The 17011-nt window shown below is 34.7% G+C and overlaps 1 protein-coding gene across 50 annotated transcripts in view; it reads right to left on the bottom strand.

Annotated features, from left to right (window-relative positions):
* Positions 1 to 17011, bottom strand: part of nfasca (neurofascin homolog (chicken) a) — a 176762-nt gene that overhangs the window by 29166 nt on the left and 130585 nt on the right. For 14 of the 50 annotated variants that reach the window (XM_087271692.1, XM_087271700.1, XM_087271706.1 and 11 more), the window contains 12 exon segments: positions 16406 to 16536; positions 15969 to 16010; positions 15726 to 15827; positions 13655 to 13852; positions 13492 to 13562; positions 13188 to 13410; positions 12725 to 12840; positions 12319 to 12529; positions 12106 to 12225; positions 10214 to 10387; positions 9929 to 9958; positions 1018 to 1308 (listed from right to left, as the gene is read on the bottom strand). In XM_087271692.1, the coding sequence (XP_087127818.1) occupies positions 1018 to 1308; positions 9929 to 9958; positions 10214 to 10387; positions 12106 to 12225; positions 12319 to 12529; positions 12725 to 12840; positions 13188 to 13410; positions 13492 to 13562; positions 13655 to 13852; positions 15726 to 15827; positions 15969 to 16010; positions 16406 to 16536 (1709 nt within the window). 50 annotated transcript variants of the gene reach the window in all.

Raw genomic sequence — 17011 nt, 5'->3', positions numbered from 1 at the left:
AACTTAATTTTACTAGTCAACTCAACTTAATTTTTCTAATTACTCCAGTTTTACTAGTCAGCCCAACTTATTTTTCTAGTCTCTCCAACTGAATTTTACAAGTTAGCCCAATAATTTTTTTTAGTTGTCCTAATTGAATTTTAATAGTTAGCCCAATTTAATTGACTAGTTACTCCAATTTTATTAGTTAGCCCAACTTAATTTTTCTAGTTGCTCAACCTAATTTTTTTCTTGTTTTCTTGAAGATTGTATATTGCTGAGTCATTGTTCATTATTTGTTCATGTTATCTAATGTATTAACTAGCACATTGCTATTTGTATATTTACATTAACAAAGATTTAGTATAACTGAATAAATGTGTTGCTTATTGTTAGCAATAATTGTCATGCTATTTATCCATTAACAAATACATTAGTGTTTGTGTAAGTAAAAATAAACTAATCAAACTGTTAATGCAAAGAAATACATATATAAGTAAATTAACATTGATTAATATGAGTAAATTAACATTAACAAAATCAAGTAATGCTTAACAGATGTGTTGTTCATTGTTAATTTGTGTTAACTAATGTATTAAATAACATTAACTAATACATTACTTTTGTAAAATGTTACCTGATACTTTTTAAATATACCTGCCTTTCACATGCTATTTTCAATGTCTCTCTGGTTGGCAGAGAATCAAGTCACTGATTAAGTCAAATTACAACGTATGACAAAACAATGAAATTTTTATGGGGTCTTTAAATTACAAAATGTTAACAATATTTGCTCAAATGTGTGCTTTTAATTTCAACATTTTCTTCAGATTACCATTTTAATGCAACTAGGCTATTTGTTAAGCAACTGTCAATACTAATTGTGTGTAATTCGAGTGTTCTGGCACAGGGTGAACATCAATCATGGCTGAGTCGAACATACACAATACATGTCATCTACATAAGAAGATAAACTAATTTCATCTATTCATTATCTATACTGTGGGCTTTTTCAATACTGTTATCATTATCAGATACCCAGCATTTTCCAATCCACTGTTTTGGGAGGCACGGGCCGAACTGGAGCAACTGTGGTGGAAGCTGCTGTAGTAGTGGTGGTTGTTGTAGTAGTTGTGGTAGTTGTAGTAGTAGTAGAAGTTGTAGTAGTAGTAGTGGTGGTGGTGGTGGTGGTAGTAGGTTTGGTTGGAGCAGCAGTTGTAGGGACTGGTGGAGTTGGTTCTGGGGTGAATATTGTTGGGTTTGGGTCAGTGGAGGGGGGAAGGGGAGGAGGAGGAATTTCGAACATCAAGCCATCTGTAAAGTTAACGGCTGAGAGGAAGAACACAGAGGATCCAGAGGTTAAGCACAAGAGAGACACAAAGAGATGCGAGAAAAGACAGAAAAAGAATGAGTTAATTATATGGAATTCCCACAAATCCCCTTTTCCATGTATTTAATGGAAGAATCTGTTCTGAATGTAATATTGGGATACTGCATCTAATGGATTCCACCTGCCATTAATATTACGTACTGCAATTTGCAAATTGTAAAAAAAAAAAATACTACAGTTCAAATGTTCAGTGAGTATGATTTTCTGGAAATTAACTAGTTTATACATCAGACATAGTGAAGATATTGTAGTGTTAAAAAAAGATACTGTTCTGTTGGACTATATACATTTGATACATTTGTTTCCATATTATATAATTGTTTTCAACACTCATTCATTTTCCTTCAGCTAAATCCCTGATTTATCAGGAGTCACCACAGCAGAATGAACCGCCAACTACTCTGGCATGTTTTATGCAGTAGATGCCTGTTTTCATCATTGTTAATTAAAATTGTTTCTTAAGAATTTTATTAGATCAACAGTCATTGATTCATTCATTTTCTTCGCCTTAATCCCTTTATTCAGGGTTTCTGCAGATTTCATCATGTCAAATTTAAGACCCTTTTAAGACCATTATGAATGAAATTTTAGACTTATTCAGGGCTAAACACTAATGATTATTTCTATTGGCCTGGTTTGCCATAAAAAATGTATTTCAATAGTTTACACTTAGCTGATGATTTATCCTAAGCTTGTTTGGCATGCTGTCCCGGGAGAGAGAGTGAGAGAGAAGCTTGAGCTCAGGTAGATCTCAAAAACTCCATAGCTGAAGTGGCAAAGGTAAACTACTTTGGGATTGAAGGGAGCTAGACAAAGTGCTAGTTTTACTTGATCTGTTAAGCATTGTGCATATATTTGGATGGTAGGAGGAAACCGGAGAACCCAGGGGAAACACGACACTAGGAGAACATACAAACTTCACACAGAAACACACACCAGCCTGGCGAGGACCAGGGCGGGCAGTGTTCTTGCTGTGGGGCTAACAGTGCAAACCACTGGGCCGCCGTGCCACCAAATCTATGAGAGAAAAGGAGGAGAAGACGGAGGATGGGGGTTTCTTCCAGACAAAGATAAATGTTGAATGAAGACTGTGGTTATTTATAGAAACTTAGGAATCATATGATTGGGGAATTATGTTTTGCTAATGGGAGATCGGCTGTGGTAAATCATAAACACGTGATCCTCTCGAAATTAATTTATAAATAAACTTCAGTTCTTAATGACATACTTTAATGTGTCAAAATAAAATAAAGACTTAATTTGCAATTAAATAAACAATCAAAAATATATATTTGTTGGTATAACTTCTATTCATTCTGTTTTAAAACCGTAAGTTTCATGCCTATTTATAAATATAATGTCTACTCCCCCTTATTTCTGTAAATAGTTTTGTTGAACAAATGTTTGAATGGAAGATAATGTAAAGGGATATATTGCTCTGTTATTATCACAAGGAACTGAGTAATTCTTTTTAGTTTTCTTTCCCTGATTATATTGAGATGGATTGTTGGTGATTGAATGGATGTCGGCCCGACTGGTTAGCTTTACCTAAACAGAGAAAAATTAGGACCTCTTTAAATTTATTTAACAATATTTCAGTGAATTTAGGACTTTTAAGGTCTTTTTAAGCCCTTGCGGACACCCTGTTCATCAGGGGTCACCACAGCAGTATGAACCGCCAACTACTCTTGTATATGTTTTATGCAGCAGATGCCTGTTTTCAACATTGTTAATAAGAGTTGTTTCTTAAATTTTTTATTTTATTAGATCAAAATATTGTAAGAATGATTTTTAAAGGACCATGAGCTGGAAAAATCTTGACTTGCATTATACAGAAATGTTAATTATTAAAATATACATTTCATTTTTTAAACAATTTATAATAATATTCAGTGTTACAGTTTTTTAATCTAAATTGGTAAAACAAGTGGAGATTATTTTTATTTCTCCAAAAATATCTGATAAACCATACTACCACCAAACCTTTGAACAGTAGTATACACACCATGCATAAAGTAGATAAGAATATATAGAAATAACAAGATGCAGTGCAGTATTAATGCATATCTAAATACCAGAAATTACATTTGTATTTTTCCGCATAGTTTTAGCTTGTATTGCTTTTCTAAAATATCTCCTGAAAAGGTGCAACAACTTTCTTTGTGATATTTGTGAGCGTGAATGCCATGTCTTAGAGGAAAACTGCAGAGGTTGTGTGGAGGGTATGCAAAAATTGATTGTTGTGCACCACCAAGGGGAAAAATAGGGTCACTACAATCCACTGAGTTAATGCAATTCTCACATGAACTAAATTGCAAAATGCTACAGTATTCTCAGATCTCTTGGCATTTTGAAACAAGTAAAAATATGAAATCATGAATATCTCCTTAAACATAACAAACAATAAACTTGCACTGCTGTCAACAGAAAAAGAGAAAATGTTTGGAAATCCATTAGAGCACAGTGGATATTATCGTACACCTTTTAAGCATTTTCCTTGAAACAAAGGACAATTTACGAACTGACTCAATAATGAAAACTTTATAAGGGTCAAAGATGATATCAGGGGAGTTTCTAGCCCTTCGTCAGTACTGGAACATAGAGGATATTTTATACTCTTTTAAGATACTGTTATAAATGTAAATAAACAGCATTTACTTGCAGAAGAGAGTCAATCAATTTTCACATATATTAAAAAGCTGCTTCTTCACTTTTTCTACATTTAAATTTCTACATTAAAAAAAAATGTTCTGCTGGTTCAAACTATTTATTTAAAGTGGGCATATTTTTTGGGCACAACTTAATTGTTTTATGTTCAATCCACTTAAATTTGTTAAGTTAGCTTTATCGACTTGTGTTTGGACACCATTTAAAAATTACGTGGAATCCTGCATTTTTTACAGTGGAGGTAAATAAATGTCAACATAATGACTGTTATTGGGCCTTATAAATATATTTATTATTATTACTATTATGTATTATTTTTTTTATTATATATGAACTGTCTTAATAAATCCAATGACATCGCATATACAGTTTTTCTGAAACTCTGTTGAATAAAAATAAATAAATAAATAAATAAAAATAAATAAAATAGTAAGATAAATCAATAAAAAGATATTATCAGATAATGGGGTAATCTTTATTGACATACGAGGATGTATCAGCAATATTATACTGGGGTACATGTGTTCTATTTTGGTTTCTGCAACAATTTGTTTTGTATTAATAACATTTGTAATAAAGAAATGTGAAATAATTTTTAATCAGTTATTTGATCATTTTAATAATCATTTAGTGTAAAAACATATTCATGTAAACATGAAACAACATAGTTTTTCCGGCCTGCACCTATTGAAATATATTAAATAATAAGTGATCATAATAAATTGTGTATTTTTTTGTGTGTATAAAAATGTGTTCTTTGAAAAATATTGACACATAATAAAGATTTAAAATGCCAATTAATAAAATTATTTATCTTAAAATGATTCTTGTTCTAAATATGCCTATATTTTTAGGTTTCTAAATATTCGTCACACTATATGATATTTTACATAAAGTCTTCTCTTGTAATGGTAAAACTGCAGTTTTTCTTTACTCAGAAGAAAATAAACTTTGACAGGACACAATCCACTAAAACATATTTAAACACATTCAACTAAAACATATTTAATAGTTTTGATGCTTGAAAATCCCTTGTCGTATTTGACCCATAAGCAGTTTCCAAACTAAAAAGTGAAAGCAATTCATACTCCAGTATATCGGCAAGGATGAGACTGTTTACGCTTGGTGACAGAACATTTTGCCAGACCAAGACATGCTATGGATGTGAATCTTTAGCGCAGTGATGTGGTTTCAGATCAACACAGCCAATAAGCCAACAATTCAGTGCAATCTTACCTGTATTTCTCCATAAGACTGACACAAAATAATAAAAGAAATGAAGGTGGCACAAGCAGAAGCGGCGGCGTGCATTGCAAAAGCTGTATTTTCTGGTGAGCTGATTTCTTTTGAATAATTCAGCAGCACAACACTCACTTTCTGCAGCTTTTCCTAATCTAATCTGACTTCCATGTATCATTGCTTGACACCTGGCTTTTATCCTTGTTAAAGCAACACGTAAACATCAATCAGTAGGAACACGCTAGAAAATAACCCATAATTACTGTACTAATCCACTTTGCTATGGATGAATCCTTATCCAAAAAGAATACCTCTATTAATAAGAGGTGACTACATGCATAAAAAACTGAATTACATATGTGTTGTAAGCTTGCACAGTGCAGTTTGCATGACTGAAAAGAAAAAAGTACTGCCAATTTGTAAGCCAGCTCTTGCATGTTCACAATATTAATTAACTATGAAAACAATGACAGATTTGATACTTTCAAGTATTTTTTCATAATTTTGTATAATTTGCATTCATTCAGAGGAAGTAATAATGGCTTACTTAATTCAGCAAGTAAAATCCACAACAAACATGACCCTGAACCACAAAATCAGACTTGCATGGGTAGATGTTTGGAATAGCCCCAAATTACATTGTATAAATCAAAATTATGGATCATTATTTCATGTCAAAAATTACTATACTATTAAGTAAAGATCATCTTAAATCAAGACATTTTGTAAATGCTCCACAGTGTCAAAACTTCATTTTTGATTGGGTACAGTATAATATGCGATGATAAAAACTTAATTTAAACAACTTTAAAGATGATTTTCTCAGTATTTAGAGTTTTTGAAACCCTCAGACTCCAGATAATCAAATATCGTCATTTTATAACAAACCATGAGTCAATCAATATATAATAATAATAATTTGCTATCTATTTCCACCAGAGTAACTGAAATGTATTATTACCCAAACCTTTTAACTAGACAACAGTTTAACCATTTATACAGTAATAAAGTCATTTGGAGAAATTGGTGTCAATCACACAAACAACTGCTTAATAGTTTGGTAACACTTTGTTTTGATGGTCCATTTGAGTTTTAGTAGACTGTCTACTTAATATCTGTGAATACTGCTGCTAAACAGACATTTAACTGACTATAGGAAACTTTGCAAGTGTATGTCAACTTACACTATCCCTAACCCTAACCCCAACCTAACAGTCTACTTATGATCTAATGAGAATTAGTTGGCATGTAGATGCAATGTAACTTCAATTCAACAAATATAAAGTTCGAAATTAAATGTGACCAGTTGTTTGCCATAGCCATTTGCTTCTGTAATAGCATTCTCTTCACAAAACTAACAATACTTTTTAATTTTATTAATTCTTTACTATTTACCTTGCCTAACCTGAACATGATTCCTTCCCTTAAAGGCACAGTTCACCCAAAAATGATCTGTCATTTACTTTCCCTTCACTTTTTTTTAAAATAATTTTTTTAACCTTTAATGGATAGAATAGTGCAGAAAATTGACAGGAAATAGTTGGGAGCAGAGAGAGGGGAAGGGTCGGCAAAGAACCTCGAGCCAGGAATCAAACTCAGATCGCTGTGAGCACCATGGCGCTATATGTCGGCGAACTTAACCACTATAGGCTATTGGCACCGACTACTTTCCCTTCTCTTCTTCCAAAGCTTTGAGTTTATTTTTATTCTGTTGAAAGCAAACAGAGATATTTTGAAGAAAGTAAGCATTGACTTACACTGAAAAAATGTGTTTGCTGTTACTTATTTAAATTAGGCTAAAACAATTCTTGAGTTTTTTGAGGACAACTTAATTTTTTATTTTTAATCCCCTTACATTTGTAAAAACCAATATGTTAACTTTATTCCTTCATGTTGTCTCAACATCAGTGTTGGGCACAATTATTTAAAAGAGTAAATATAGTTATTTCTCACAATTAGTGACACAATTAGTTAATAACCGAGTTGCATGATTATAAAAGTAACTTATTACCAGGAAAAGTAACTATCGCGTTACATAAAAAAAAATCGAATGACTCTAAAATAAAAAACATTCTACACTAATCTACACTATTTCAATGTTGTTGTGGAACAATGTGAAAGACAACGGCAGCATGTCCTCAACTACAGTATATATCTAGATATTATTTTGTTTGATTCTGTCTGAGTAATAAGTGTTTGCGGTAGAGAAAAATTAAGTTTTATTTGCTTTGACGTCATGGCTTCATCTCCTTTTTGGTAGCACATCTCACAGTATCACCTGCATAGCCACTAATTTGTGGGAGGATGCGGCGTATGAGGTGTTTCATTAGATTAGAATAACTTTTCATCGATGCAGAGAGACTCTTTTTTCATGGGCATAGGTTGCACAATACATAAATATTCTTGTCTTTCACCTCAACAAGGGAAAAGTGGTGCTAATGTTTCCAGTTAGGAAGCGATACCTTTGAACTTGTTGGATTTGCCATTGTTCTGACTCCAGGTGGTTGCTGTGTGCTTCAAACAGCTTTAGTGTTCTCAATTGTAATTACGCACATTTTACTGTCAGTAACGGTAATGGCGTTGTAACGGGGAAACAGTAATTTACAATTAATTACTCGTTACTGAAAAAAGCATCACCATTGTTCAGTAACACCATTTATTTACAGCGTTGTTATTCCCATCACTGCTCAACACAAATCAAATGTATGAAATCCAGCATTTTAGTGTAGTAGTGTTTTCCCTACTATAGACGTCAATGGTCACAGGTTAATTTTAATTTTATTATTTTATTTATTTATATTTATTTTATTGTAATTTATTTATTTTAATTATTTTTTTGTCTTCTTCTGTCTTTTTCTTTTCTTTTATGAGTGAGCTCATAAATGTTTATAACCATTTGTGGGTTAGTAAATAGTGAGTACATTTTCATTTTTGGGTGAATTATTTTTTTTTAATACAAACTACAGTATCCAAGCATTGCCCCTAGAGGTCTCTGTTTCCCAAACCAGAACCACACCGTTTCATTCTGGCTAGATTTCAACCTAGACTGATGTCAACCCAAAATGATGAGAAGAGCATGCTGGGATATGCCAAGCAAGGCATGTGGTAGGAAGTGATGTCAGGGCTGAAGTAGCGAGGTGCCATCAGGGATTACGGGTCAATTGAATGAATCACATTGCATCGGAATCGCATATAAACTTATTTGTGTGTCGCTTAAGGTACAATATCATCATAGTAGCATCATAAAGAGATCAAACTGTAATCATCTAGACTGAGAGCAGATTCAGTGACTTCACAAAAGTGCGGAAGTGTAAGCCCATCCCTGAAAGCACACAGTGATATATGGATGAGAGCAGACAGACAACCAGACGGAGAGGGACAGGCATTAGACACAGTGCAGCTGAGCATGGTTTTTCATCAGAGAAAATAAGAAGATTTAAAGGTGAAGTGTGCAAATCATGAATTGGAGACAATGATCCCAAATTCTTATATTACTACTACTACTACTACAACTTCTACTACTATTACTATTACTACTTATACTACTATTTACCTACTGCCAGGGTCATTAATATCGGAGTTGATATTTAGCCACACCATGTTGGTGTTTTGTAATATTTATTTTTACGAGGTGAATTGTTAGCCCAACGCTCAACCCTTCTTCAGGCCACCTGGAAGACCTGAACATAAACAGATACACTTAAAACAATTTAGTTTACCCAATTCACCTATAGTACATGTCTTTGGACTTGGGGAAAAACAGAGCACCCAGAGGAAACCCAAGCAAACATAACAATTTTCTTCGACGCTGGACATTGACGTCGGCCTGATGCTGTGTTGTGACATCAATTTTCTCTTCCAAACTTAATTTAATGTTCCCAAGACATTGGGGTATGTTGGAATCTAACATCATGATAACATCACTAGACATTGATGTTTGGTTGTTTTTAGGTTGGGCGTTGGACTTTGATGTCGCCCTGGTGCTGTGTTCTGACATCAATTTTCATTTCCAAACTTAATGCTATATCCTTATGACGTTGGAGTATGTTGGAATCAGACGTCATAATAACATCATTAGACATTGATATTTAGTTGTTTTTAGGTTGGACGTTGGACATTGACGTCGGCCTGACGCTGTGTTCTGACGTCAGTTTTCATTACCATTTTCCCACAATGCTGGGGTACGTTGAAATCTGATGTCATGATAATGTCCTGTGCCTGCTTGGATATTTTTTTTTGAGATAGAAAATGTGTAAAATAAACTGTAAGAAATGTATGATTAATTACTTCTAAATTATGATGGCACAATTGGTAGAAAAATAAATGAAATAATAAAATCTGCTTGTAACTGATTTTGCAAATATTTTCCATACACAGGCTATTCAATAAAACAGGTGGCTTTTGGTCAACTTACACACTTCTCCTTTAATTAAAATGTTAATTTTATCGTTAATTAAAATCTGTTTACGTGAGTATAGTATTTGGTCTACCTGAGCTTGGCTAGAAATCCAAAGTGCAGTAGTAAGTTTACATACTCAGCTGCACTCTTAAGTATTTCGAAAACAAACATCCAGAATTGGACAAAAGAGGCTGACAGTAAGGCAGAAGCAGAGACAGACGGGCAGCCCGGCAGTCCATTCATTCCCCCATTACCTACAACTGTAGAGTCAGTATCTGGGGTGCCTTCAGTCAACACCACAGGAAAGACAGGAGGAGAAGAGGGCAGACAGGCAAGTCAGAGAAGACAAAGAAGAAATCCAGCAGTTAAGAGAGTTAAAGACACCACAGAGCATCAGGAAACAACAGTGTGAATGAGACGGACAAGTATTATTAGAAGGAGAGAGATTGACAGGGTGGAGCACAGACAGGAACACGCAATGATTCTGCTCTCAGATTCACTATAACAACTCACAGGAGACAAAAGACCTGCTTGCTAACCTTCATTGGTGAAGTGTGGAGACTCGACAGCGTACACTTCTCCTGCTCCGACCTGCGTACGGGCTGCTAGGAAGAACTTGAAGCGAGTGAAGCGGTGAGGCAGATTCATGACGTACTCCGTCACATTGGGTGGGAAACTCTGGACTTTCCTCTCTCCCGCCTGTGTCCCGTTCACTGGAAGAGCAAAAACACAACAAAATGAAGACGTGTTCTTTTGTGGACAAGAATAGTAACAGAAAATTAACTGTTTGAAAGAAAATATGAAAATAAGAGAATAAGAGTATGCAAAACTCTCAGCTTAACTGTTCTAATAGTTTGCTAGTGTATGTAGCATATTTCTAACCATTTGCTAACATGTCGTAAATGCTAAATGTATGTAGCATTTTTCGAATAGATTGCTAGCATGTTCTGAGTGCATACATGTTTAGAATGGTTTGTTTGGGTGTTCTGAGTAAATGTAGCATGTTTCTTAAGTTTTGCTAATGTGTTCTTAGTGCACACAGCATGTTTCTACTCTCTTACAAGGGTGTTATTAACATGTGGCTACAACATGTCTACATCTGTTTGAAAGCATGTTCCAAATACACATATCAGCTGTTTCTCAATTCCAAGAACGCAGAGAACAGACTTGTGCTCTTGTGAAGACAGGTCTTGCCAGGTGTGATGCTGCGTTCTTCCTGATGGTCACGTGACCTTCACATGTTTTTTAATGGTTAATAATTTAAACATGACAGCATTCAAACAACGACTTATTGTTTTTCCCCTTTTCAATATATATACTATGCATAAAGACTTTACAAATATACATTGTACAATATAAATAAAAACAGATTTCAATACGAATTTCAGCAAACAAACATCCTTAATGTGTTTATTCCTTTATTAAGATGTCTATGGTAATGTTTACTTTTACCGTTTCATTTAGGGAAACTCCTGACTGAGGTAAATAAGTGATATCTCTGAACTTATATAAAAAATCTAAAGGAAATGCTGTGCTTCCCATCTCTAGTCGCAATGACTTCTGGGACTTCTAGCATGAGTTCTATGCTCAAGTCTGCATCGGTGCGTCCTCCATATCAAGAACACATCCGGGAACTTTCACGCATCCTCCGTACTTGCGTCTTGAGTATTGGAACTGAGCTTTGGCAGCTGATGATGACGTTACACGAGGACACGAGGACGCAAGACCAATGAAGAACGCATATTGAGAAACAATATTAAAATCATCTTTAATCATCTTTAAAATTGTTAACTAGCATGTTCTGAGTGCACATAACATGCTAATAATAATTTACTAGCAAGTTCTGAGTGCACGTAGTATGTTTATAATGATTTGTTTAGGTGTTCTGAGTAAATTTAGCATGTTTCTTAATGTTTGCTAACGTGTTCTGAGTGCACACTGCATGTTTCTAGTCCCTTACAATGATGTTATTAACATAGCTACATTTCTACATCTGTTTGCTAGCATGTTCTAAATACACATAACATCTTTATAACTGTTCACTAGCATGTTCTGAGTGCACTTAACATGCTAATAATAATTTGCAATTTGCTAGCATGTTTCTTAATGTTTGCTAATGTGTTCTGAGTGCACACAGCATGTTTCCACTCCCTTACAAGGATGTTATTAACATGTAGCTACAACATTACTAAATACACATAGTATGTTTATAACTGTTTACTAGCATGTTCTGAGTGCACATAACATGCTAATAATAATTTTCTAGAAGGTTTTGAGTACATGTATTGTTTCTAATCATTTGTAAGCATACTTTGAGTTCATGTAACATGTTTCTAATCGTTTGCTTAAGTATTCTGAGTGCATATAGCATTATTATAATTTTTTTCATCATGTTCTTGCTTTCTGAGTGTATTTGGGAAGGTGAGCTTACCTGTGTGGTACTGGAGTGTGTATCCAATCAGGACACCGTTTGGCTCCAGTGGTTTGTCCCACTTCAGGTGAACCACGTCCGTGTGCCTTAGAATCCTAAAGTATTTTGGAGCCCCTGGCTCTGTGAAAAGATCATAACAACTATTCATATTTTGCTTTTTGTTACAAACAGCACATATTTAATAACTCATCATTTTACACCATTACACCATACCTCCCTCCTTGGTGTAAAACTCCACAGTATTGCTTTGCGGCCCTTCATGTTCTCGGTTAGCAACCACCATATACATCTTATATTTGCTGTATGGATAGAGCTCTGTCAGGATGCCAGAGGGATGTTCTGCTGTGGTAAAGAATCCCTTATGCAACTTTGTCTTATTTACTTTCAGGCCCTTTATGAGGCTGGCCTCCCGCCAGTAGTACAACTGAGAATATGATGAAAAGAGATATCAATTAGCAATCCTAGCAATTTTAATAGACATAGTGCAATATAATAAGAAGGTACATTATGTGAATATCTGCAAGAACACATTTGCACATACATAATGCGTATTAATGCATGGTTGGTGAACGAGATGTTTCTATCTGTTTTTGTGTCTGGCAGATATAAGATCACTCACCTTGTATTCTTTAAATTCTCCATTCACACTGCTCTGCTCCACAGGCTCCCAGTGAATATTGACTTTGGTACTGTTGATCTTTGACACCCTAAGATCTGTTGGTGCAGCGGATGGTTCTGATGGGGAAAAATATTAGTAGTAGCAAATGAAGCAGCAAAAACACACCAATATCTGTGAATGACAAAGCAGGTCCCAATTTACTCCCAGCCAAGCTCTTTTTCATTGTTTAGAGGTAAAATGTCTGAGCTGTGAGAAAACAGCAGTTAAGAAAGCATCTGATATAGAAATGTGGATATCTCTACAATTCCACACTCCAGCTAAGTCACATCATGTTTATTTACAAAGCGTAAAAACAGCGCTAACAATTAGATGTCTACTTGTTTTTTGTAAAGCCTTTCCCTGGTGTGTTCTTTAAGTATATTTGGGCCTCAAGTGTCATTAAAGATGACATGATAGTACTTACTGTCTTCCCCAGAATAACCGATGACCATGTTTGACTCTGGGCCATGTCCAAAGTCATTAACAGCCTGTATTTTGATCTCATAAGGAACGTAGGTGTCTGTATTATGGACAACGTGTTTTGTTTTGGCTGTGGTGATGTTATTCCACTCTTCTTCTGTGTCTTTTCTTCTCCAGGAGAGCACATATCGCAGGTTTGGCCCATTCCTCTCTGTGTTCTGCATGGCCTGTGACATGTAACGGTAAATTAAGTCAATGAAAGTCACATCTATCTCCTTTCTCTTCTTAAAATTGGCCATTCACTTTACCTGCCATGTGATCTCCATGTTGTTTTTTTTGCTTCCCCAACCTTTAAGTCCACTTGGTACAACATCAGGAGCTAAATCAGATAAATTTATATTAGTAAATGTCTCAACTGGTAATTTTGACTACTAATACTAGTCAATATACACAATATAAGCAATGTCTTACGGGCTCCGCTGGTCTGATAACGTGCAGAGGGGTGGCTGGGTTGACTCTGACCCACAGCATTGATCGCAATCACTCTGAACTGGTAGTTAACGAATGGTGATAGCTGAAGGTTAACTGAGTTTAGGTTCCAATCATAAATTGACAGGTTCTGCCACTTCCCTGGCTCCCACCTGTCCTCTTCAAACTGGACTAGGAAATCTGCAGTAGTGCAGGGGAAAAGACAGTGAGGATTATACAGGGTTTCTGCAGATTTCACCAGGCTTATACAAGGATTTTTATAATGGAAAAGTGAGAAGATCTTTACTTGCTCTATCAAAAAAAAAAAAGTATTTCTTAGCCATACATTTTTAAACAATGAGACATTTTTTTCAACATAACGTTTCTTTTGTGATTTAATTTAATTTTATTTGACAGATTTTAAACAAGCTGTATAAAAGACAAGTATCCCATACATTTTGACAAAATTGTCGAGGATAAAAACACAATACAGCCCTGGGCTTGTTTCCATTGTGGTCCTCGCTGTTAATAAACAAAGTATGGCTGCAAAGTACAGTTAATGCATAAAACAAAATGTACCTCCACGTTTTAAAACAAAAATTAAAATAAAATATAAAAATCATTATCATCCACCCTGCAAACTAACTGTCATCATCAAGCAACCATCTTTTGATCACTTTTTTGAACGCCTTAAGTCTTTTATTTCCTTGATTGGTTTTGGTAATTTGTTCCACATGATTGCACTGGTGTAGAAAAACATGTTTCCCTGCTATACTTCTAAACTTAAATAAACAAATATTAAAATTCCAATCCAGCGAGGCGGTGGTGCAGTAGGTAGTGCTGTCGCCTCACAGCAAGAAGAGTCAGGCTTCGCTGGTTTAGCCTTGGCTGGGTCAGTTAGCGTTTTTGTGTGGAGTTTGCAAGTTCTCCCCGCGTTCGTGTGGGTTTCCTCGGGTGCACCGGTTTCCCCCACAAGTCCAAAAACATGTGATACAGGTGAATTGGGTAAGCTAAATTGTCCATAGTGTATGTGTGTGAATGAGTGTGTATGGATGTTTCCCAGTGATAGATTGCAGCTGGAAGGGCATCCTCTTTTTTAAAGGGCATCAGTTTTTTTTTTTTTTAATTCAAGACAATGCAAGACTTTTTAAGACCCTGCCAGACACCCTGGTTATCATACCTGATCATTTAAAAATAATATGAATGTAAGGAATAAATATTGTAAATATTGATTTTTACATTTTTAGTCATAGTATATCAAACTTTAAATGACTGCCTTAAATCATTGTAAAAAAGAATCAAGTTAATTAAATTTTACTAATCAGAAAAATTTTGCATACCATGAATGAAGCAAATATGTTTAAAATAACAAATTGGCACTTCCTGCGAAAATGTAACCAATAACTAGATAGCCTTTGAAAAAAGATTTTTCAGGACCACACTCGAAACCAAGGGGTGCGAAAACTTTCCATAATGCACCACCTACAATGGCAGCATGGCTGCACATGGCAGTAAGGAGATGTACAGATTGGTATTTTTTGTCATTATTACAAATTTTTACAAAAAAGAAGCACATGTTTTACTATATTCATAACCGCATGACACTCGAATACCCGGTCAGAAAAGTCTAGTGGCTGGGAATGACCTTTTTACAGTGTCTGGTATAATGTTAATGTTGTCTTTGTGTGTTTACAAAGATGAATATGGCCAGGGTGTAAATGCACAGTACAGTACATCTTATTACCACATTTTATCACTATGATATTATGATAGCACTGTCTTCACTAATTTCCAAAAGATAAATACCAAAAAATAAAGCAACTGGAATAGCTACAGTAGTCACCATCGTCAATCTCATATGAAGCAATAGATCGCGATGACATATGATGACGTGTGCATGTATTGTAGTGGTGTCCCATTTCTTAGGGGTAAATTTTGAAGGGCATTCCCCTTCCCCTTGGCCCTTGAAACAGAGTGTGAGGGCTTCAAAATTAGGGGTTCAAAAATAGAATTGGGCCTAAGTTCTTTACTTAGGAAAACTTGGATTTTTCCTTTTCTTGGGTTCTTTACTTACGTGTAACAGGACTGTTGTTTTCATTTCCGGGCACCCAGGTGAGTCTGACACTGCGTGCTGAAGGGTCCGAGAGTTCCAGATCCTGAGGTGGGTCGGGTCGACCTGTGGAGAACAAAACAACCACATTAACTTAAAGCGCTAATAATTCTCAGAAGTTCGCAATAGGAACACAATATAGAGAATAGAGACTGTCTGTTAGAGGCTTTAAATGAACATTAGAAAGAACCATCCTAGATATGTTACCTGCAGAGGCACTACGATTTGAAGCAGACGAGCTGTCATTCTCTACGAGGTAAAGGTCAAAGGTCAGAGGTCAAGGGTTAGTTTGACTATTAGTAGATAAGTGTAATAAGAGACAAACACTATACAGTAGTTATAAAAGAAAGCACAGAAATACACTATTCAAGCAAAGAATTTAAAAAAACATGCTATGTTTTGTAAAAGGTAGTGTATTTTTGGTGTTAATTTAAAGTGGAATCGATCTAGTAGCTGCACATGTAAATAAACAGTGTTTAGGGAGTGTTTGGATATGGTTCATGTACTATTTGACATGCCCATATCCGCTTAGTATCTATTATCAAGTCAGTTTGAAGCAATTAGCAACATGGCAAGGGTCCATAAAGACACATCTATTGTACATCTACATCTATTGTGAGGTGTGTGTGTGAAAGTGTGTGTACCTGTAACAGTAAGGCGAGCTGAGGCAGTGTCCTCGTCTATCTCAGTTTTGGCTGTGCATGTGTAGGTTCCTCCATCATCTGGATTGACATTGTAAATAGTCAAGGACTCATCATCCTTTTTCAACCGGCCACTAAAACATACAGGAATTAGACGTCATGTACAGTGTATCAGCTTTTTTTGATTAGATATTTCATTCTTAAAAAAAGTAACTAATATTTTTTTTATATAAAGGATGCATTACATTGAATAAATACAGTTCATCAATATTTTAATATTGCTAATATTCTTATAGCATATTTTGTTCTCAGGCACATTTTACCAATTCAACATCAATATACAGTATATCGTAATAGATTAATAATAAAACAATTATAATTTTTAATACATCAATTTTGTACTTTCTATAGTATTACATCCTCATTTATACATTTATATATATATATATATATATATATATATATATATATATATATATATATATATATATATATATATATATATATATATATATATATATATATATAATTTTGAGGCCATTTTACATATACAAAAAATTGTTTAATTATTATACACTTCTGAATGTAAAACATTATATTAAATTGTAT

This window comes from Danio rerio, chromosome 11, assembly GCF_052040795.2.
Source record: "Danio rerio strain M-AB ecotype USA chromosome 11, GRCz13ab, whole genome shotgun sequence".
In the NCBI taxonomy this organism is placed as follows: domain Eukaryota; kingdom Metazoa; phylum Chordata; class Actinopteri; order Cypriniformes; family Danionidae; genus Danio; species Danio rerio.
This window is presented reverse-complemented; position numbering and strand designations above follow the sequence as displayed.